This window comes from Rhinolophus ferrumequinum, chromosome 15 (assembly GCF_004115265.2).
Source record: "Rhinolophus ferrumequinum isolate MPI-CBG mRhiFer1 chromosome 15, mRhiFer1_v1.p, whole genome shotgun sequence".
NCBI lineage: Eukaryota > Metazoa > Chordata > Mammalia > Chiroptera > Rhinolophidae > Rhinolophus > Rhinolophus ferrumequinum.
Genome location: NC_046298.1, coordinates 10,080,702 through 10,103,996, shown reverse-complemented (window position 1 = coordinate 10,103,996; position 23,295 = coordinate 10,080,702). Strand labels below are relative to the sequence as shown.

At 54.9% G+C, this 23,295-nt stretch overlaps 2 protein-coding genes across 3 annotated transcripts; one reads left to right on the top strand and one right to left on the bottom strand.

Annotated features, from left to right (window-relative positions):
* Positions 1-267: 267 nt before the first annotated feature.
* DOK4 (docking protein 4) lies at positions 268-13,293 on the top strand. Of its 2 annotated transcripts, XM_033128141.1 has the most exons (9): positions 268-380; positions 5,648-5,908; positions 9,961-10,068; positions 10,223-10,337; positions 10,627-10,746; positions 10,836-11,025; positions 11,751-11,889; positions 12,071-12,194; positions 12,312-13,293. In XM_033128141.1, the coding sequence occupies exons 2-9, from the start codon at positions 5,843-5,845 to the stop codon at positions 12,428-12,430; spliced, it is 981 nt and encodes a 326-aa protein (XP_032984032.1). In that variant the 5' UTR covers positions 268-380; positions 5,648-5,842; the 3' UTR covers positions 12,431-13,293. The 2 variants fall into 2 exon arrangements, with proteins under 2 accessions (XP_032984032.1, XP_032984031.1); XM_033128140.1 differs by having other exon boundaries at positions 12,071-13,293.
* Positions 13,294-13,444: 151 nt separating this feature from the next.
* On the bottom strand, positions 13,445-21,576 carry POLR2C (RNA polymerase II subunit C). Its single transcript, XM_033128142.1, has 9 exons — positions 21,435-21,576; positions 21,209-21,258; positions 19,002-19,070; positions 18,805-18,857; positions 16,364-16,492; positions 15,892-15,943; positions 15,526-15,694; positions 15,306-15,380; positions 13,445-14,744 (listed from the first exon to the last, which is right to left on the bottom strand). Exons 1-9 carry the CDS (start codon positions 21,518-21,520, stop codon positions 14,600-14,602), a joined length of 828 nt encoding a protein of 275 aa, XP_032984033.1. The 5' UTR covers positions 21,521-21,576; the 3' UTR covers positions 13,445-14,599.
* Positions 21,577-23,295: the final 1,719 nt, after the last annotated feature.

Sequence of the window (23,295 nt, the reverse complement as noted above, 5' to 3'; positions counted from 1 at the left end):
TTGGGATTGGGGGCCCGGGGAAGGGCGGCGGGGCTGAGCCGGCGTAGGTACCAGAAGGGGCCGCGGAGGCGCCCTGGTGGAGATCGAGCGGCAGCGCGTGACCCGCGGCTCGGAGGAATACGGCGGGGGCCGGCCGCCCCGAGGCCGGCGGGCGGGGCGGAGCGGGGCGGGGTGGAAAGGGGAGCGCACCCCAGTCCCCGCCGGAGCCGGAGCCCGGCAGCCGCGCCTCCCTCGCGGTCCCCGCCCGGAGTTCGGCGCCGCCGCCGCCACCGCCGCCACCCCGCCGCCCCGCCGCCCCTGTCGGCTGCGCCGTGACGCCGGCATGAGCCTGGCCCGCCGCCTGCCCAGCGAGCGCCCCCGACCCGGGCCGCGGCGCCCAGGTAACTAGGGGGCGCGAGGCGGGGAGGGGTCCTAGGCCGAGCCCGCGAGACCCTCGGCGACTCCAACCTGAAACCTCTCCAAGCCCAGCAGCCCTTCCCTTGGGGGAGTCCAGGGACCCGTCCCCCAAAGCTAGCCCACGCCCCTAAAACTGCCCTCTGAGCTCCGTCTACCCCGTTTTCCTCTGCAGGGGAGCCCTGTACCGGGGCCTGACCTCACTCCCACCCTACACATACCCACCGGAGAAGCCCAGGCCCCTGTGTTCCCTGCCCCTGGGCCCCCATCCTGAAGGGGCATAACCATCACAGCCCCCACTTTCCTGCTCTCTCTGCTCTCCCAATTCCCGGGAGACTGTTTTCTCTGCCCCGGCTGCCCCCGCTGTCCACCCCCACTGGCAAATGGTTCCCGCTCTACAACTTAAACTCAGGGCAAACTGCCTTCTGTCCTTGAACCTTTCTCCCCTGACCCTGGGGTACCGTCCGCCTTCTCCCCCAGGGCCCCCAAGGCCCTGCCTCCAGTTAAATGCTTTCTGTCACCGCAGGGGGGCAGGAGTGCAGTCTGGGCACTTGGGCGACGGGGGGGGGGGGGGGGGGGGGGGCGGAGGAGGGCCTCTGTGCAGCCTGTCTGTCCCAAACCGCAGCGTCACAGCAGTTGCCAGGACACTTTGATGGAGGGTTTGGGGCGGGCATAGAGGTCTAAAAGTCAGGGGCAGTGAGGGGCCCGGCAGGATCACAGCAGCCCGTTCAAGGCCGGGCTTGTTTAGTGCATATTCTTTTCTTGCTCCTTTGAGAAGGATGTGGTGGCAGTGTAAGCCATTCCTATCCCCCACCCAGGACGGGTCCCAGGAGCTGTGCCCCCTCTTTTCCAGTTGCTTGCCTCTGTGTTCCTGGAAGCTCGCTACTTCTAGCCCTTTCTTCCTGGGCAGGGCAGCAGGGCCGGGCATGACCTCCCCCAACAACCCTGGCCAAGGTGGAGCCTCCCAGCCAGGCTTGGACACAGTGTCAGCATTGCTCGCTCCCTCGAGGCAGCTCTGAACCAAGCTGTGGGTCTGGTGCCCGGCTGGTTCTCCAGGAACAACCATGTGCCATGGGCCAGGACAGATAGCCCTGGGAAAGCCCTGGGACCCGGGGAGCCCTGCCCACACACCTCTGGAAGTTGAGCTGGTCCGGCCAGGTGGGTACTGGTGGTTGTGGGAGAAAGGATGAGGACAAATCCCGGAGAGAATAAGTTCTGAATCCCCACATATCGCATACCCACTCTGCACTAGGCACCATTCTCGGGGTGGGGATGGAGCTGTTAGGTACACAGACAGGGCCTCACATCGGGGAGCTGATATTCTAGGAGACAGTGAGCAGCCAAGCAGCAAACGAACTGATGAAGGAACAAGAAAATCCTATAGTGCTGCCTGTGATGAAGACAGTGAACCGATGTGATAGAGGCGGACTGGTGGGGCTCCTTTGGCCAGGGTGGGCAGGGAAGGCCTCTCCGAGGAGGTGACCATCAAGCTGAGACCTGAATGAAGCAGCAAAATGAACCTCGGGACCACCTGATGGAACAGTGTTGTAGGTGGTCCTGCGTGGGAAGGAGTTAGACATGTTGCGAAAGAAGAAAGGCCATACTGAGCTGGGGGAGACAAGGCCAGAGGGCTGGGCGGGGACCAGGAGAGAGCAGAGGTCAGTGGTGTGAAGGCACAGTACCACTTCCCGGACTTAAGGGCCTAGGATACTGAGGCGGCTCAGATGTCCCCTCCTCCCACCGTCCCTCTCCGCCCTGTTTGGTATTTGATCTCTTTGCCACCCACCTTGGATGAGACCTGCGGTGTTTCAGGGGGTGGCTCCTTGTGGGGATTTGCAGGGGGAGGTGGGAGTGGGGGGCTGGAGGTGGTGAGGACCCCCTCCTGGTCCTGATAGCAATCACACTAGGGGAAGGAGGGCCCAACCACAGGTGACAGGAAATGTCCCTGGTGCTGGCTAGGATCCTGCCGATAGAATCTTCTGTGTGGGGTGGAGACAGTGAGACAACAGGGAGCCAGTGTCCAGGTAGGGCTGTCCCTGAAGCCCTGATAAGATCCGATCTGTCATGGGGTGGGGAGGCCCAGCCAGGCAGGCTGCCGCTCCTGCTCAGTCATTGGTTGCCAACAGCAGCAAGTAGCGTTTGTTCTGGAGCCAAAGCCTCCAGGCAGAATCCAGGTGCAGGGAGGGCGTGCTTAGGGTGGCTGCCCCACGGGGCAGGTGGGTCCCACCCCTCCTCTCTACTAGGCACCAGGGAGTCCCCCTGCCTCCTCCCCACAGATCTCCTGTCCTTCCTGGGGAGAGGAGTGGTTCAGCCCTGATCTCTGTGAAGGAGTTCACAGTGGCCTGGGCCAGGGCTGGTACTGTCTCTGGTTGAGCAGCCAGCTGTGTAGATGCCAAGCTGGGAGGAGAAATGGGGGGCACTTGCCCCCCCTACAGTGTTGAGGGGGCTGCTGGGCATACTGCTGAATTTCTCTGGATGCTCAGAGCTGAGATCAGGTCCTCTTGAATTAGTGGGGCCTCTTGCCTGTTGCAGGCTCCTGAGAAGCAGAACTGGTGTTGGCTCAGGAGCCATATGGAAAGTGGATGGGAGAACTGGGGCTCCGTCAGCCCAATTTCTGGCCTGCTGAACCTGCTGTGCTCCACTCCTGTGTGCCCCATTGGGCCCACCCAGGCTCAACCTGGGGCCACCTCTCTAGCTTAACACAGTGTAGTCCTTCTGGGGGCTGGGTTGGTTCTGAACCCCCCGCCCCAACCAGACACCTGATCCCATTGCCTGTCAAATTTGTGGGCTGTCCATTGGCCCTTTCTCCTCCCTCCCTCCCTCCCTCCCTCCCCTTTGCTGTACCATTTTGGGTCCCAGGCTGGGTCTTGCTCTTATAAACTTCATTAGGGCTAAGTGTGGTCAGGACTTCCTGTGACATGGGGCCAGAGTGAACTGCTAGGCTGTTTGCCACCCAGGCTTCTCATGGAAGGTTGTTGCTCTTCTGCTGGTTTATTTCTGTGGGGCTGATTTAGGGTCTGAGGGATGGGGCAGGGTGTAGGCCTATGGACGGATATTATGGGGGTGTTCCTGAGAGCTTGGTGGCCACAGTCACTGGGGCATGCCACTGGGAAGGTAACTGGTGGCTTCAGGAAGGAGAGGCCTGCATTGGGCAGGTGGATCATGGTTGCAAGATGGTGGTTTTGCAGCCCTGGTCTGGGCAGCAGCTCTTGAAATAAAAACAGCCCTTGTTTTTGAGGCAGAAGCTCTGGTTCCAAAGTGGGCAGGCAGGCGCCTCATCGATTTATTTCCTTATTCAAAATAGGTGAATTTACCTTTTTTTTTTTTAACTGATGGGAAACTGAGGCAAGAGATGTTAAGTGGCTTGCCCAAACCACCTGGCCAGCTGAATTCACATCCCCAGCTGTGTCCTATCCTGGGCTGCCTTGGATGAACTCTGGGGCCTCATGTTTTCTTGTAGGTGTATTCTGAAAAGGGTTTTTCATGTTGTGAACCCACAGCCAGGTGCCAGCCTGCTGTCTGTCATCTTGGAAGAGAGTTTTCTGGAGCTAGTCCTTGCTGTGCGGGCAAGGCAGCCCCAGGAGCAGGCAGTAGAGACAGAGCTGGGAAAATTTACCTATCTCTGACTGCCAGAGCCCAGGTGTGGCTAGGTTGTTGAGGGGACCCCAGACTTTACAGGAGGAAAGCAGACCACTTGTGTGTCCCACTTGGGAGGGTCTTGGATCCCGCAGGGCTGGGATAGAGGGAGTGAAAGGGCAGGGAGGCAGCTGAGGGGATGCTGAAGGGTGCAAGTCGGATAGGGAAGCGTTACCCTCTCTGCCTCTCCTTGTTTGCATGTACCCACTGGGGCAGTCCCATCTGTTCCTTGTTAGGGATTCAACACACAGGCTTCCATGAGATTAATTAGTGCCAAGCTGCTGGCAGATTCAACAGCATGCCTGCCCCGGGGCTCTGTCCTGGCAGTACAGATGCCCAGCTGACCCCAGAAATGCTGCTCCCTTCCCATCCAGGGGCCCTGGAGACATGGGGGGGGCATGTTGCTGGCACAGCCCTTCCCCTGAGCCTGGATGGCAGAAAGGGCTTAGATGGTGGCAGGCAGCCAGAGATGGCTGGAGGACATCCCCCCCACCCGGCCTCCGTCCATCACCCACTCCAGAACTTCTCATTTGGCCCTGGCTATGCCCCAGGATTGTGTCACCTTACCCGTGCCACTTATCCTCTCTGGGCAACTTTCTTTTCCCACATGTAAACTGGGTGTTAGACTGGGTCATCACAGAGACCCCCCTGAGTCTTATCTGTTGATTCATTATCTGATTCTCAGTGGCCCCTGCTGGCACCGCCATTTCCGGCTCCATATTGACTTCCCCGTGGCGCTTCTCACTGTCATCTCACTAGCCTAGTTCTCCCTGTAATTAACTTCTGCCTGTGCTCCGGACATAGGAACACTGCATGGCCTGGCCAGAGCCAGCACCCTCACAGACCAGCCCAGTCTTCCTAGAACCAGGCCCAGGGCGAGGGTTCTGCTTCCACAGTGGTCACCTCCAGCCGCCCCGCACATTCCTCAGGCTTATCTGGGGGCCCACCCCGCTGGACTCTGCCCTCCCACCCAGGAAGCAACACCCAAAGGAAATGCTGAAAAGTCCCAGGGGTTGGGAGTAGGGCCTGAATGGGCTAGAGGTGAAGACCCTCAGCTTCCTGCCTGGGAAGAACCAGGTATAGGATGGGGTGGGGCAGAGGGATTTGGGGGTCTGCCAAGACTGAGGAGGCACCTCGTCCTTCACTTCAGGGAACGTGGGGTTCACTCAGAAACCAGACTCTGTGCCATCTCCTGGGGAACCCCTCCATCTCTGGGGAGTGCTCTCCTGTGGGTCTCCTGCACTTGGAGGGGACAAGTTGCCCTAAGTCTGCCCCAGTTGTCCCAGTATATGGGGCAGGACAGCAGCTCCCCGCCACCTCTGCCTCTGCCTCTGCCCCCACCTCCACCACAGAGCCAGCGCCAGTCCTCCCAGGAAGGGGTTAACTGCTAGCCCCAGCCGGGAGGGAGGGGACTGGGCTGGACCATTTTCCTCCTTGCTGCCTCCACCTCAGTTTTCCTGAATGGTTCTGTCGTCCAGGGGTGGGGAGGGAAGGGAAGGAAGAAGGGCGGGAGGAGGGAGGGAGGGAAGAGTGTGGGAAGAGGAAGGAAAAAAGAGCGAGACAGCCAGGGGAAGAGAAAGATGTCACTGTCTAATCTCCCTGTCATTTTTATTTCCAGCAGGCGCTGGGCGAAGGAGCTGCTAGAACAATGCTGAGGCGGGTGAGGTGAGGAGCCGCCAGGCTGTGTGCTGTGTGCGGAAAACCCGAAGGAGTGTCTCGAACAGGTGATCAGAGGAGCCGGAAACGGAGGCCACCTGGGCATTCCTCCCCTCGCCTTGGCCAGACCCGGCACCCAAGAGAAGGTGGGGAAACCATGGCGACCAATTTCAACGACATCGTCAAGCAAGGCTACGTGAAGATGAAGAGCAGGAAGCTCGGGGTGAGCCACCCTGCAAGGGCCCTGCCCAGGGACAGGCTCGGAGAACTTGGTCTGGAACCTGGCGGGTCGGGGACACAGCTGCCGGCCTGGGCTCTGCATCGTGCATTTGTGGTCGCGAGGCTTCTGGCCAGCGGGCTACCCAGCATGTGCTTGGGCCCCACTCTGCCTGCTGCAGCCCCCGCCCTAGCCGGACTGGCTGGCATCCCAGCGGCTGGGCCAGCGGTGGCAGCCGATGGGCAGGCAGCTCCCCAGCTATTGTTGAAGTTGTCGCCAGGGCAGCGGCAGGGGCCAGGAGCACTGGAAATGCCAGGCTGTGTCTGAGCTGAGACCAGCTTCTCACTTCCCTCTCCGCCTTCCTGTTTCTCCCCTCCCCTCTCCTGGCCTCTTTTAAGTGCCTCCTCTCCCCCTGCTTCCTATTGCTTTCTGTGTACAGGTATTTATTTAGTTATTTAGTTGTTTATCTTTGGTTGTTGTTTTTACCGGTAAAGAAGTGTTTGGAAAGGAGAGTGTCCGGTTGTGGCGGCTGGTGGTGGTGTGAGAGGTGTACAGGCTGATGTTTATGCGGTTCCTGAATGAGAACTTGGGGCCTCTGGCTCTGGGACAGGCCACTTTCCTCCAAGTCGCTACCTCTGTGCTCAGTGCTTGGCCTGGAGCTGGGACTCGGAGGGTCCATAGAGATGAAGCCTCAGACACACCTGGGTGTGCCCCCTCTCCCACTCCCTACTGGTGAAGAACCCCCCACCCCTACCCCCCGCCAGAAGGCATGAGCAGGGGCCCCGGGGACCAACTGAATGACGTTGGTTGTCCAGGAGCTGCCCCTATTTCTCTGCTGACCCTCCCCACCTCCAGTGAGGGATCTCGCAGCTGCCCCTCCCCAGTAGGAAGGAAACCCTGCTGACTGAGGTGAGCCAAGCCCAGAGTTTTACCGTCTCTGGTCCCTCCCTTTCCCACTCCCCCAGGGCCTTGGTGGGATCAGACTGCTCAAGGCTGCCTGGCTCTCTGCCTGAGTGTGGAGGGGGGAGCTCCACACCAGCTCCCCTGCCTGGGTACTGGACAGAGCAGGACAGAGCAGAGGACAGAGCACCTCTGGCTTTGGAGAGGGGCTGCCCCTCCTACCTGCCTGCCTGCACGGGTGTGTCTTTCTAGCAGGAGACAGCAGCTGAGCAGGTGGGCATGTCTGCAGTCTTACCTGAATTTGGATTTGTGTCCCAGCCTGGGCTGCAGCCCAGGACACTGAGCCCTGGTGGCTATTAACCACTCTGTTCTTATCCTGAGAGATGGATGGAGCCCACTTGGAGCACAGAACGAGGAGACAGGCTGAGGCTGAAGTGGGGAGGCCGGGTGGGTAGGGGCCCAGCTTCTAGTATGGCTCCTCAGTCCTGTGGGCCCTGACCTAGCAGGTCCCCAGGAACCAACTGGGCTGAGGCCCTGTCCAGGACAAGGCTGACCCAGAAGGCAAGCCACTTGGGGCAGCCACTGCACTCAGTATCAGCCATGTTCCAGGAGACTGGGAACCCAAGGTGGGCACAGCCTGGGGGGAGGGGTTGGGAGCTGGGGCGTGGCTAGGCTCTGTCTGAGGTGCCCCTCCGCTTGGAATTCAGCGTCCCCATGCAGACCTGATCTGAGGGGCTGTGGTCACCCCCAGGGCAGCCAGACATTCTTGTCTCAGCCCTGAGAGGTGAGGGGGGGAGGAGCTGAGAGATCAGGAGCCCACCCTCCTACCTGCCAGGGCCTTCTTCCGAGGCAGAGCTGTGGCAGAGTGTTTCTGAGGCCTGATCAAAGGCCTGTGAGAAGTGAGGAAGGAGGGCTCTTGAGCACAGTAGCTCCCTGGGGCAGTGTGTGTGTGTGTGTGTGTGTGTGTGTGTGTGTGTGTGTGTGTCCGTCCCTGTAACCAGGCAACCAGGGTGCTCAGGCCCCAAGGCCTTTTGCCCCTGATGCTGCAGGCTGCATGGAGCCCATCCTGGCAGGGCATATCTGGGTCATGTATCCATCCATTCATTCACTGTCCCTTCGAATGGTCATTCAGAGCTCTGTTAATGAGGCTACCAGAATGTGAGTAAGGATTCTGAGAATAAAATACCGTCTTTGCCCTAAAGGAGTTCCCCAGCTGAGAGCTGAGGCCTGCTATGGTATAGGTGGATAGGCCAGGGCCTGACCTGAGCCAGGATCATGGGTGCAGGGGCAGACATGCCTCCTTGGGTTCTAGACAGGAGCTAGAAATGGCATGGCTCTGGCTTCTTGGGAAGAGGGCTGCCTAGGTCCCCTGTACCCTGGGACTCTGCCTGCTGAGGACCTGGTGCTCGCATGGCAAAACAAGGCTGGAGAGCAGGTAGGGGCTTGGGGCTATGGCCCAGAGGGCCCCTCGTCTCTTCTGCTCTGCGCCACCCATCAGTCCCCCTGTTTGCCAGTGAAAGGAGCACCGGAGATTCCAGGAGAATGGGGTCCACTGGCTTCTAGAGTGCCCACTGAATGAATAGGTACATCCCAGCCAGACTCTGGGCTGGAAGAGAACTATAGGCAGTGGGGAGGGGGCCGAGGAAGGAAGAGGAAGCAACCCAGGAAAGTGGCTGGGTCTACCCCTCAAGGTGTCTGACCAGCCAATTTGCCCCTTGCAGCCCTAGAAAATGGTCTGCTCCCTCCTCCCTGGCTCCTTGACCCTTGGGAGGAGTCCAAGAAGCTATAGGGAATCTGGGTGGTTTTATGCACAGGGCCATTGTCAGTAGTTGGACAAGGAGGGAACCTTGGCAGGGAAGACACTGTGCTCTGGGGTAACCCCAAGAACCCCAGGTTCTTGGCCTTGCCTCTTTACCTCTGAGAGCCTCTGAGAGCCTCTTTACTCTGAGAGCCTCTGGTTTCCCGTATGGAACAGGGAACTAACCCTGATCCCCTTCACCCCAGCGTTGGTTAGAGAATGAAAAGAGTGAGTGAAAGCCCCTGGAGATGAGAAGGGATGTTGCCCACATCAAGCCCTCCCCCAGCTCTGACAACAGGGGCTGTGGCCATGTGCAGGCTGGGGGCTGCCCAGGGTCTCATTCCTGTCCCTAGGACACTCCCTCTGCTGTGGCTGGTGCTGCTGGGGCCTTGGGCAGAATGTCGTGTGCAGTGGCTCTGCATATTGACAGGCTGTTTTAAATACCAACTCTTACCATTTGTTAGCCATTACTCAACTTTTTGGTGCCTCAGTTTCCTTATCTATCAAGTCGAGATAATAGAACCGACCTCAAGAGTGAGTCAGACTGTGTAGAGTGCTAACAAAAAGTACAAATGAGAAGCACTCAGTAAATGCTGGCTACTTATACTACAGTTGACCCTTGAACAATGCGGGGGTTAGGGGAGCAAACTCCTATCCCCTCCACGGTAGAAAATCTGTGTATAACTTAATGACTCTCCAGGTGCCCCTCAGTATCCACGGGAGATTGGATCCAGGATCCCTGCAGATACCAAAATCTACGGGTGCTCAAGTCCCTTATGTAAAATGGCTTAGAACGGTGCCTACAGGCAGCCTTCCAGAGCCACCGATTGCCACCCACAGATTGAAAATCCTGCAAAATCCGGGGATACGGAAGGTCGACCATATATTTATTTTTTAAAAATCCACGTATAAGTGGACCCTCCTGGTTCAAACCTGTGTTGTTCAAGGGTCAACTGTACACTCAGAGCTGAGGGTAACTCAGAAGCGTGCCCTTTGTGGAACAGCCTTTCAGAGCCGGCCAAGAAATGACTGCCTTCTGTATGGTGTCAGAGGGGCAATAAAGTGGGGGAGGGGAGTTATCACTTTGTGAGGGGTGAAATGTCTAGTACATTTTGTACACCTGAAACTAATTTTTAAAAAATTTTGGTGGATTAAAGAATGTAGAACTTACATTGAACAGAAAAAAAGAAAAAGAAATGACTGCCTTTTCAATTTGGGGAGGGCCGTGTCATGCTGTCAGCAGTCCCCAGGTTTTCTCCTGAGCTGGCACTGCCCCCCGCGGTAGGCAGGGGTAACTGCAGGGCCATGTTGCGTGGGAATGGTCCTGAGAAGTCTCACTCCTTGTCATCTTGCTCCACAGATATACCGCAGGTGCTGGCTGGTGTTCCGGAAATCCTCCAGCAAAGGGCCACAGCGGCTGGAGAAGTATCCTGATGAGAAGTCCGTGTGCCTCCGAGGCTGCCCCAAGGTTAGGGGGCCTGGGCCCTAGCTCCCCTAACCTGTGAGCAATGATGACTCAAGAGTCCAGAGGTTCAAGGGTACCGTCCAGGGGGTGGCAGAAGTGTGGGGATGCAAAGGGAGGTGCTCTGGCCTGGCTGAGTCCCTTGTGGATGCTGTCCCAGGTGACCGAGATCAGCAACGTTAAGTGTGTCACGAGGCTCCCCAAGGAGACCAAGAGGCAGGCCGTGGCCATTATCTTCACTGATGACTCAGCCCGTACCTTCACCTGTGACTCAGGTGAGGCGCTGGGGCTGCAGACCTCCATCCAGCCCCCCTGGGCCAGTCGTGTTCCAGTGGTCCAGTCAGGAGAGGGAGCACGGCTAGCCCTGGCTAAAATGATGGGCGAGGGTGAGGGTGGGGTTGCCTTTGAGGGAGCCGGCCCGCAGAATGAAGTGGGGCAGGCAGGCGGAATCCACTGGCCTTGCCCTCCCTGCCTTGCACAGTGGGGTAGCTCAGGCTGAGGAAGATGGGGTGGGCTGTTGGGGGACCCTGAGTGGGCAGCATGATGAGGTACCATTTTCTCCAGAGCTGGAGGCAGAGGAGTGGTACAAGACGCTGTCCGTGGAGTGTCTGGGGTCGCGGCTCAACGACATCAGTCTGGGAGAGCCAGACCTCCTGGCCCCAGGGGTGCAGTGTGAGCAGACGGGTGAGGCCTGGCCCTGGGGGTGGAAGGGAGAGAGGGCAGGAGGCCCCGTGGGAAGCTCCAGGCCCACTCCAGATCTTCTCCCACTCAAGATCGCTTCAACGTCTTCCTGCTGCCCTGCCCCAACCTGGATGTGTATGGAGAGTGCAAGCTGCAGATCACCCACGAGAACATCTACCTCTGGGACATACACAACCCCCGCGTGAAGCTCGTCTCGTGGCCCCTTTGCTCATTGCGTCGCTATGGCCGGGATGCCACACGCTTTACCTTCGAGGCTGGCCGGTAGGACCCTCTTGCCTCCTCACCCTGTCCTACCATGGTCATGATGGTGGCTGCCATTCACTCTGTGTCAGGCATTGTGCTGGGAGCTTTAGTTAATGTATCGGCATAGCAATCCAAGAGGGAAGGTAATATTCCCATTTCACAGATGAAGAAATTGAGGCTTATGGAAGGCAGGTGAAGTGAAACTGTTTACCAAATATCAAACTGCTTGGGCTCAAAGCAAATGCTGGCACTGGCACTTACTAGCTCTGGGATTGTGGGCTCGAGTCTCAGTTTCCTCACGTGTTACATAGGGGATAAGAAACAGACCTAACCTCATGGGATTATGGTGAAGATTGAAATCAACCATAGTGTGAACTCTGGAGCCAGCTTGCCTAGACTTGAATTCCGTGTAATCCCCTATGTAACCTTGGTGTCGTCACTTGTGAATGCCTCAGTTTCTTCATCTGTAAAGTGAGAACACTAATAATGAGGAAACTGTAATAGTGCGTAGACCAGAAGGGGGTTGGGGGTGGAGAAAACTGAACGGGTTAATTCTCGTAAACCATTTAGACCACCACCTGACACATCGAAAATGCCCAGTGTGTTCGAGCTATGTAGTCAGACCCCCGGACGACAGCCCTGCCTGTTCCCAAGAGGGCCTGGGGTACAGGAGAGCCCGACCACGCACATGTATGTGTGGTGGGGTCCCCACCACCTTGCCCTCCATGCCACTGTGTCCCCAGGATGTGTGACGCTGGGGAAGGGCTCTACACCTTCCAGACGCAGGAAGGGGAACAGATTTACCAGCGGGTCCACAGTGCCACCCTGGCCATCGCCGAGCAGCACAAGCGGGTCCTGCTAGAAATGGAGAAGAATGTGAGGGTGAGGCAGTGGGCATCTCAGTCCAGGGTCCAGGGGAGGCTGTGGGCGGGTGGGCCGAGAGCCGGGGGGTGCCAGCTGTCTCCACTTAGTGTATAGAGGCAGGCAGGGTCTTGGGCTGGCTGCTTGGCGACAGGCCACTGCCCCCGGGGCTAATGGGCGGGCCCCCCTCTCTGCCCCACAGCTGCTGAACAAGGGCACAGAACATTACTCCTATCCCTGCACGCCCACCACCATGCTGCCCCGCAGTGCCTACTGGCACCACATCACGGGCTCCCAGAATATTGCCGAGGCCTCCAGCTATGCCGGTGAGTCCCTGCAGGGCCCCCCACGCACCTGCCACGAGGCTCCGTGGAAGACGAGGCCTTCTGGGCAGAGGTCTTTGGACCTGGACCTGAGTCCTGAGTCCGCCTCTGTGTCCGCAGGTGAGGGGTACGGGGCAGCCCAAGCCAGCTCGGAAACGGACCTTCTCAACCGATTCATCCTGTTAAAGCCAAAGCTCCCCCAGGGGGACAGCAGCGAGGCCAAGACCCCGGGCCAGTGACGGCAGGGCTAGTGTGCACAGTGACAGTTGGGGCTGCCTGCGGCGTGCTGTGGACAGCCTGAGGGGCTGCCGGCCCCTGGAGCAAGGGCCTGGACAAAGGGAACAAGCTGTCCCTTCCTTGCCCCCGACGGTAAGGCTGGACCAAGGCAAAGGGCTGGCCACACCACCTGAGCATGTGTGACGGGCTGGAGCTGCCATGGACTATATACTGTTAAGGATTTTAATATATACGGCTTATGACATATTCTGTATTAATGAATTTCCCCGTCCCTCCCTGCCACCACATACACATTTTTTAACCCCATGACCAGGCCACAGTCCAGGCTGGTTTTGAATGTGCCTGTCCTCCATGGCACAGCCCCCCTGCTGCCAGGACTTGCTTGAGCTGCCAGGGCCAAGGGAGACAATCAGCTGACTGCTGGCCTTTCCCAGGCAGCCCCAGGGCTAACACAGCAGGTGGCTTTCCAATTCCTCTGGGCCTAGAGTGGCACAGGAAGGATCTGAACTTACACTGTGCCACTTGGTAGCCTGGCACTTGGAGTTTTAAGCAGAGGTGACATGTGGTTGACACCTCAGGTGAAAATCTAGTTTGAAAAAGGAAATATCTGCCCAGGTTCCTTCCTTTTTAGTAGGCTAGAGAGATACCCTGGGGGTAGGGGTGCTGGTAACCTCAGGCAGAGGATGGCGGTAGGATGGCCAGTCCCGAGCTCTTTCCTGACCCAGGGCCAGGCCAGGAGGGAAGGCCGCGGCAGGACTGCAGTGGGGAGCACCCCTGCTGCCCTCTCACTGACCTGGGACAGGCAATGCCCCCCTTTCCGGGGGGACCCCTCTCCCTGTTTGGCCACCCAATGGCCAGCCAAAAGCACTCAGAAACCGAGCCTTCCCCATTTCCTCCTCCCCACATGGTGCTGAGGCTCCCTGCTGACATGCAATTAAAGCAATTGATTTTCTAGTGCTGGTATTTATTGACTACCGGGCAGAAGGGCTATCTTTCTATTCACATCAAACCTTTGGTTGCGTGTGGTTTTTGTTTTTATTTTTTTTAAATATGTTAGGGTTCTAATTTGTGGGAACAGACCTCGTTACCTTGTTGTAAATAACCACTATTCAAGTTGTGGCAGGAGGATGATAAAGAGGCCCCTCCAGCAGAGCCCAGGAGCCAGGGAGGTGGCCACAGCCAGCTCAGCTCTGAACTTGACCCAGGGAATAACAACCCAGAGAAAAAGCTAGTCTGAAGAAGAGCGCCTGGCCCAAGGCCTCGGAGAGGAGGCAGAGCTGGCTGGCTCAGCTAGTGGCACGATGATGCATGAAGGAGATTACGCTGTGCTCTTTATTGCCAAAAATAAAAACTTTTAAAAAGACAACTACTGTTAATCAATGAATGTCCCTTCCTTTCTGTACTGGATCTCTGGCTAATTAACTGCTTTGGGTATGTTCCTACTTGCAGGACTAAGGGGTCAAGGCCAGACCTTCATTAAGGCCCTTGCCCACCCCAAAGTAAATAACTGGGCCACTGGCAGTGAAGTCGTAACTGATGGGTAAAGAAAGAAATACAGGGTTTATTGGGTTGGGAGAGAGGGTCCAACCAGGGTATAACACTGTTCTCAAAGGGTTCTCAGATTAGGAATACTTGGGAATTTGAGTCAAGTGACAGTACGCTGGCCCTGGGCAGGGACTGGGTTTGTAGGCAGCCTGAATGGGGGTCCTAGCACTCAATCCCAACATCATAAACCTAGGGTATAACGGAAAATTCCAACTTTTGGACAGAAAGTAAAGAGGTGAAATGACCAAAAGAGGCGAGTCCAGCTCTGGGGTGCTCAACAGGGAAGCAGTATGGCCCCTACAGGCAGATTAGGAAATGGAGTAAGGGACGTCCTGGGGAGTGCTACTGGCAATTAGCAGGCAGGGCCAAGGGTGCTACGTGTCCAGGAAAAGACTGCCTGGCCTCAGATACCACTGGCACCCCTAATAACCTATCTGTGACCGAGCAAGGCTGGGATGGGCCTACCCTTTGCTACCCCACTGCTACCTTTCTAGTCTGTTCTGATGGCTTGCCAAGAAGCTGGAGCAACAGCTGTCCAGACCCCAGAAGCTAAAAGAGTCTCAGAAGAGACTTGAAACCTAGCTGCTGGCTCAGATCCCCTTTTTGCTAGAACAGGTGAGCTGCAGTTAGTTTATGGTGAGAACATCACTCTGGATCTCGTGGCTTAACTGGGTCTGTAAATCACTCAGCTTCTTCTTCAATCCAGAGAGGGCTGAGAGGACGATGGTTTCAGGACGCAGAGAGCCGCAGGACTCCACATTGTAGTAAAACCTGAGAAGCAGGAGTCCGGTGAGAGCCCTCCCTGAGGAGCTGGCTAACCCAAGCTTTGGCCATGGCCACCCTTCCTCCCTCCCTCCCTCCCTCCCTCCCAAGTCTTGATTTCTTTCCCACCGGGAACTCAACCTTGCCCTAAGCTTGACCTCCAACGTCTTTTAAACAGTGGTCCCAATGTACTTTATAGGACCTCAAGGAGGCTTTGTGAAAACCTCAAAACACGTCTGCGTGGATGCACTCCACACTGAGGAGACAGTGTAAAACCAAGCAGGCAGGGCGCACACTCCAGCATCTTCGTGTTCACCACTAGAAGACTCGTCAGTTTGTTCCTAGGTTGACGCCTTCTTTGGAGGTTGACATCCAGAATAGGAACAACTTGGATTAACTGGAGGCCCCTCTTTCTCAGTAACTAAAAGTGGGATGTGCACACATCATGGGTTCAGCAGTTATTGGCCCCTCAGCAAGGACGTGAAGGAAAGGGCCTCCCTAACTCAGAGCCTGCACCAAAACTGTATCTCCTTACACACCTGAGCTTCACATGCTGGGCCAGGGTCTTACCTCTCTGGCTTGCCGTTGGGGTCATAAGGAGCCTGTGACTCATCCTCATCCAGCTCCGAGTACTCACTCTTTGGCCTAGAGTCAAACAGAGGTCAGCACAGGATTCTATGCTGCTTCCAGGACACCGTGTCCCACTGAGCCTGTCCCACCTCTGTCACTGGGAGCCACGTCCACCCTCACCCACCCTCACCGCCTGCCCTCTCTCCCAGCTGCGGCCTACCATTCCTCTGGTTTGGGATACACCGTGTGCCTCAGGGCATTGTCGGGATCGTATTCAAAAGCCACCCCCGCGGTCGGGTTCCACTTGGCATGCTCCTTGCCAAAGCCCTTCTTGGCATAGGCACGCAGTCTCAGCTCCTGGCTCTTTCTCAGCTTGACGATGAGGATGTCTGCGGGGAGGGGCAGGAGTCAGTCAAGGGCCAGGGAGGCATGGTCGGTCCTCCAAGATTTGGCCTGGAGTGCCACTGGAAGGCCATACACATCTGGAAAATAGCAGCACGAGGGGCTGCGTCACACCTCTGCCTCCCTGCTGGCCTGCAAAGCAGCAGGTTGGGTTGCCACGTGCACACTCACTCCAGCCCCTTACCATCCTGTTCCACGTAGTCATTGGGGTCATTGTCTCGGTTCCGGGATGTCACCTGCAGGAGCCCAAACAGAGACATTTGTTAGCTGTTCATCTTCCCAGTCACTCCTCTGGCAACTACCTTCCAGCACTTCTGATCCCAGGGATGGAATGCCTGGGAATGAGGGGGTAGAAGTGCCTCCTGGGGCCCAGTCAGCGCTGGTGACTGTACTCCAAGCCTCACTTCATAGCTTTGGGACAGCCTTCTGTCAAAACAGTACCATGGCCCTTTCAGGTGTCCTGGGGTGACAGAGGGCACACAGCACCAACAAGGCTCCTGTCCACCTTAGCACTTCCAGGCACCAGGTTCAGGTTAAGGCAGAGGGTAACACGGGGAAGGTCAGTGTCTTAGAAGAATCCACCCCCGCGTGGCCCACTTGGGCCAGAAGGTGAAGAGCAAAGGTCCTGGGCAGGAAAGGTGTTCTCAGACACTGACCGGAATGACACGGGGGCTGTTGGAGATGAGGTCTCGAGACGTGACGTGACGAGTTTGGTCTTCGTTGCACCGCACGTCGAGAGTGAACTCCACTGAGCACTCGGGGCAGAACTCCTCACACGTGCAGTCCTGAGGCGGGAAGAGAAGCAGGAGTGAGTCTACGGAGAGATGGCGGATCCTGTGCTCCCTGCGTCTAATACCCAGTTCCTCAAGTCTCTTCATCTGTAAAAAGGTTGGCCCGTCTCTCGTGAGCTGTGTCAATCCGGTACACCTTCTCTTGGGAGGCTCAAAGGCAAGCACTTTCCAGTTTAGAGACAACCCGTACAGGCCGACACCCACGCTTCCTTCCCACGCCCACCAGCGGCCAGCCCCACTGCGAGACGCACTGCTAACATCTCAGCCTGGCCCTCTGAGCACTCTTTCTCAGAGAACCACGGCGGTAAGCTTTCGTACTCTCGTTCAGCTTGCCCAGGAACATAGTGGACTAGCTTGGGAACGTAATCATCATTTAAAATAAAACGATCCAGGGAATAGAAAAAAAGTACTCTTCTTTCAAGTTCTAGGTTACTGACCTTGTCTAAAAAAACCAAAACTTTCATGGAAAATTTCACACACTCACCGCAGCTGAGAAGAGTGTAATAGACCGCCACCGGGTAACCATCACTTAGCTTCAACAATTACCAACAGTTTGCCATTGTTTAAGCAACTGATTCTTGAAACAGCCCATCCCCTGTTAGGGACTATCTGTTACAGTTTAACTTCAGGCAGGAAGAGAGTTGCTAGACTACAACCAAGCAAACTGTTCTCCCCTCTCACCAGTGAGGAAAATCCAACCAACTTTTGATATTTTTGAGATGATGAGGGAGAACTACAGGCCACACCTGCCTGTCTGCAGCCACACACAGGTGAGGCGGGAAGGCAACTTACACCTGCGAGACTGAATCATTCTTAGAAATTTGAAATGGAAGAATCGAAACATAATGGAAGATACTCAACCTCAAAGAAAAAAAGAAAGTTTAATGAAAGGAGGAGTCTGCTTGAGATTAAAAAAGACTAAAGAGATATAATGGCCAAATGCAATATATAAAAATCTTGGCTGGATCACAAAGAAAAAAACAATAAAGGATATTTGGGGGACAACTAGGAAAATCTGAATATGAACTGTACATGGATATTACAAATTAGTGCTAATTTTCTTGGGCATGATAATGTGGTTATGTGGGAAAATATCCTTATTCTTAGGATATGTGTGCTGAAATAGCTAGGGGAGAAGTATCATGGTACCTACAACTTTCTTTCAAATGGTTCAGCAAAAATAATAACATATATATCAAAAACAAAGCAAATGTAGCAAAATATTAACAACTGGTAACTAAAGGTGAAAAGTAAAGAAAAGTAAATGGGTATTTATTATTCTATTTAAACTTTTCTGTAGATTTTCGGGGGGGGGGAAAGGACCATATCATCTTTCAGTAAATATAATACTAGAAAAAAATTTAATGGAAGGGATTGCTGGGAAATAGGTCATGCATATCTTTATACAAGATATGGCCAAACTGCTCTTCAACTGGTTGTACACCTGTCCCCACCAACATCTGTACTTTATTTCTTAGCAACAAAAATCTGGAGATGTGAAACAAATACGGCAAAACGTTAAAATGGGACAAGTTGTTTGGTGGGAGCACGAGTATCTGTTCTATTAGCTCCACACGGTGCTGTGTGCTTAAGTACATCTTTTAAAAAATACATATATATTTACAAGACATATCTAATTAGCCACCACAAAAACGACAGGCCCTTGGGTATTAGAAGGTGGGCTGATTCAGGATCACCCAAAGCCATCAAGAGGGAACAGTCTCGAGCTGTTCTCTAATACAGTCCTGGTGAACAGATGCAGGTAACCTAATCCCAGCCGGTGCTCTCGCTAGTCCACGGCCAGTTACCGTGTATCAAAGAGGAAACGCGGCCCGAGAGGAAAGGAGCCATGTTTTATAGATCTGGCAGACACCAGCACTGCCATCCCTCAGGGGCTGCTCTGTGGGGCAGTCCCACTCCCTCTCTTCGTCCGTGCCCCTGCACCCCAAACTCCTATTGACTCCCTTTAGCCTCCTAGGCCCGCCACTGGGCAGAGATGCTCTGGAAAGCAGGGTCTGCACAGGTCAGACTGTGAAAGAAACACCACGCCCCCCACCGGTTCGGTATCAATGGGCATGCTGGTTATACCCCCTGTCCTGTGTGCCGGGCTCGCCTCCGATGCCCTGTGAGCCTAGTCAATCTGAGGCTCACTGGAACCAAGGACTAACGCCTGCCCTGGACTCTACACAACACCTCCACGCTGTCTTTCTAAAGGCTAGAAGCAAAATCCGTGTCAGGAAAATCCTTCCGAGAACCGAAGGCCCCCGCCTCCCCAGTCCCACATGCCCCCCAATCACCCAGCGTACCCGGGAGTACTGCAGCTTATCCACGATGTCGTCACTAGTGAGGGGGATTAATCCTGGAAGACACAGAAAAGCGCTTTGAAGAAGGCCCGTGGCCAAGCCCAAGGGAGGCCCTACAAGTCCCCTTGGGAGCGAAGAGGCTTCCTCTCTGACACCAGGCACAGCCTCCTCCCTGTCACCTTCCAACACCCGGCACTCACCAAGTCTGTGCGCGATGAACTCGTCATGAAGGACTGAAGAATTGGCATCAATTTGAACCCAGTCGATAGCTGAAAAATGACGGTAGCAGACATTCAGCTTAGCCACCAAATTCACCTAAAGACTTAGAGCAGTGGTTCACACCACATACCCGCTTTCCTACTCAGGCAGGTTTAACGAAGAGGGTTCCCCGTACCACACAGAAAACCACTGACTTAGAGCTGAGTTGCTCAGAACTGAGTATTTCCGTGAGAAGCACTTACCTGCTATTCATGCCAACACCAAATCCAAGAACACAAACTATATGGGTACTTAAAATTACGGAAAACCTCACACAGGTAACAGATTTCTGGTCCATATCTCATTTTATGATGTGATGACCAGATTACCCAATTTAACACTTTATTATCACTCAATCAATGTCTACAGAACTCCTTTCACGGACAAGGCATACTAAGTACAAAACCCAATCCCTACCAGCAACGAGCGAATAAGAGAGGAAGGAGTCTATGCTCATACACACTTGCCTTAAACACACATTCATTCACAAACATCTGCATGTAAACAAATTCAAAGCAAATGGCACTGGAGCCCAAAGGCCAAATGACACTAGGACCAGAGGTCAGAAGAGGACTGGACAAAGCCAGGCCCCAGTGCTGCGCTGACCTGTGTTTGATTCTAGGCCATGGATGAGGATGAGTCATGGGCTCCTTATGACCCCAACAGCAGCCAGAGAGGTAAGACCCTGGTCCAGCATGTGTAGGTCAAGTGTGTAAGAATGTACAGTTTTGGTGCAGGCTCTGAGTTAGGGAGGCCCTTTCCTTCATGTCCTAGCTGAGGGGCCAATAACTGCTGAACCCATGATGTGTGCACATCCTAGGGCAGAGCTACGCTTCCTATTGCTTCCCCCACCCAAGTGAAATAAGAGCCATGAGCCAAGCTTTTCTGCCTCTGCCCCTTTACTCCTCCTGCCCCTGCCCCTGTGCAGGTGAAAATCCTCTGCGCCTCCAACAAGCCACACCTTGCCTTCCCTCCATGATATATGTAAGATCACTCCGTCCCTGTAAGCTCCTCCCTCACAACATTCTGCGCAGATTTCTCTGAAGACACTTGTCATATTGTGCCTTGTGCTGTATTTGCTTATGTGTTGTCTCTACCTCAAGCTTCAAAAATTCTTTGGAGCAGGGTCTCCGGATGTCTTAACTTTTGTATTCCTCGCTGTGACCTGGAATGTAGCAGGTTCTCAATTATTATTTGCAGCACTGAATTTGTGGGAAAAGGGGCATTTAGACTCAGAATGTTAGGGCTGCAACATAAAGTACAACTCCTTCATGTTTGATTAGGTAGAGGGAGGACCAGTACGCCCAGCTCTAGGTCGAAGTGACTGGGGGAGGTAGTGGTGGGTAAACCACCACGTTCCCTTGTCTAGCAATCACGTGGCCTGCTTATTTCCTTAGGAGTCTGCACTCTTGGTGCAGCAGCTCTGAACCACAGCAGACAGAGCCTCCCTCCTCTAAGCACCAACAACACTGAAGCTCTGCTTCTCACGTCTCCTGAAATACCGATCCACTAATGCTGTCCTGCATTATTATTAGTGTCGTCTGTGGCTTCATCTTTTCCCTGCAACTTCCTCGTAGGGTCCACGAGGGCAAGAACTCTGTACCACACAGTTCTGCATTCCCAGTGCCCAGCGCCACGGCCTTGCATTTACATGTTCCATAAATGCAGCTGAAGGAACAGATTCATAAAAAGACATCGACCAGCACTGAACTGTACACACTAAACGCAAGGCACTTAACAGAGACAACCTCACTTAATCCTTGACATCACCAAGACACCAGACACTACTATTGGGGTCCAAATGTTACGAGGAAACTGCAGCCCCCCGTTGAGTAACTTGCCCGTTTCACAGAGCAGTAAGTGAAAACAGTATTCGAACCCAAGTTCGCAGACTTCTGAACCCCCACTCTTCACCAACGCAAATGTGGGAGTGAACGAACCCAAGTGGCCCGCGCAAGCCAGGGAGGTGGTCAGAAGTGGCCTGGGGCCAAGGGCACAGGGGCCTATCTAGTCCCCAGAACTGCTGTTCTCTCAACACCCCTACCCGCGGCCCAAACCAAGGACTGGAGCCCCAAGGTGTGTGTGTGTGTGTTGCGGGGTGCGAGGAACGACTTGCGGCCCTGGCAACGCGGAGGCGGGCGTCGCTTACCTATGATGGGCACCTCAGCGATGAAGACCCTCCGAATAGAATTGGCCACCCTGAGGGATGAAAACCAAGCGGCGTGAGGCCCCTGCAGCCTCAAAAGGCCAGTCCCGCGCCCCGCGGTTCCCAACGTGAAACCCCTGGCACAGGCGGGCCAGCGGACACGACCCTCCGCCCCGCCGGGCTGGAGCCCCGGCGCTCCAGGGTCGCCAGCTTCCCTCAGCGGACTTACGCCAGGTCCGTATTCTCGATGATGAACTTGACATTCTCGTCGGTGAGCTCCGTGATCCGCACGGTGGGCTGATTGGCGTACGGCATGGCGCCCCGCCGACCCGCTGCTCTCCGGCGCCGGCCGCACAGCGCGCCGCCGCCCCGGAAGCCACCGGAAGTCGGTCGGCGCGGCCTCCGCCGCTCCCGCGGAGACGCGCTCACAGCGCCACCTGCTGCTCGGAGGCCAGCACTGCTCCGGGCCCGCCGTTTTCCACCCACCACCTGGTTTGAACGCACCAGGTTCAATCATTCCCGAAGGCGATTTGGCAAAACGTGTATACACCCTTGACTCAAAATAACACTTCCCGGAATTCCTACTGCCGAAATACTGGCCGTTGTAAGCAAAGATACATGTACAGGGACGATCTCTGCAGCAGTTTTAACAGCAAAACATAAAACCAATTGTCCATTGACAGAAAACTGGTGAAATATACAAACATAGGAACACTATGCGGTACGTCTTTAAAAAGAATGGTTTGTACATTTACGGAAAAACAAAAGTATACTTTAGCAGAGTACACTTGAACGGTAGGTATGTACCCTTTCCCTTCCCTCAAGCCTGGATCCCGACTGGTGAACCTGCAGGAAGATACAATGCTGCACTTCAATGCACCCTCACAGTTCTGTGAGGTGGGTGGGTGGGTGGTGGCTCTTCATCTCTGCCTCCCAGTGCGGGCCAGTGTTCATCTCATTGGGTGAATGCTCGATAAAGAACAACCAAATTCCCCTGAACAGCCAGGAGAGGGGTTTGAAAAGTCCTGGAAAAGTTGGCAGCTGCTGGCAGAGAGGCCTTAAAAAGAACTGGGGGTGGGAGTTACATTTAGTGGGCAGAAGGGTAATCAGAGGAGATGAAGAGGAGTTAGCCTCAGCAAGGAGTGACACCTGAGTCAGAGGAAGGGCTTTGAAGGGGCCCGTGCCCACAGCCTGTGTCGTCTCTGTAAATTAAGAATTAAGGTTGTCTGCTAAATGAGAAAGGGATGCTACGAAGGATAAAGCAGAGAATGGAATGAAATTTGGAATAGCTACTGCAGAGAATCTGACAAGGTATTGAGACGAAGAATTAGAGAGGTGTTAAAAAGGGCCAACGGAAGACCCGTAAGAGACTGGAAATTCCTATTAGCTTGTGACTTCCCCCACCAATATTCAGTCGACTTAGGTAGAAGGCAGCAAAGCAGAAGACAGATGTCATGGACTGAATGATGTCCCCCCAAAATGCTGAAGCCCTAACTCCTAATGTAATGGTATTTGGAGATGGGGGTCTTTGGGAGTTCTTGAGGATTAGTGCCCTTACAAAATAGGAAGAGACACCAGCGCTCTTTCTCTGACACATTAGAACATAGGGAGAAGGCAGCCATCTGCAAGTCAGGAAAAAAGCCCTTACCAGGAACCAAATTGGCCAGCACCTGGAATAGTCTTCTCAGCCTCCAGAACTGGGAGGAATAAATGTCTGTTGATTAAGCCACCCAGTCAGTGGTATTTTGTTACAGCAGCCTGAGCAGACTAATACAAGAGTTAACCAGATTTGCAAAGGGAGCCCAAGCAGTGTAAAGGCCAAGAAAATTATTAAAGCTATAGAATGTATCACTGAAATGGTTAGCAACAGACAACAGCAGCCCAAAGGAGCTACTGGTGAGAGTGAAAGCCTGTCACATTTTACTGACGGGAAGCCTGGGTCCAGAGACGCAGAGGTAGCATATTGCCCAGCAGTACGAGGCAGCACCAGGACCAGAACTCAAGTTTCCTGCCTGCTAGTCTCAAGCCTCTTCCATAACACTGTCTCCCTCTGGGGACTTGGATACCTGCCACGGTCTGTATGAAAACTA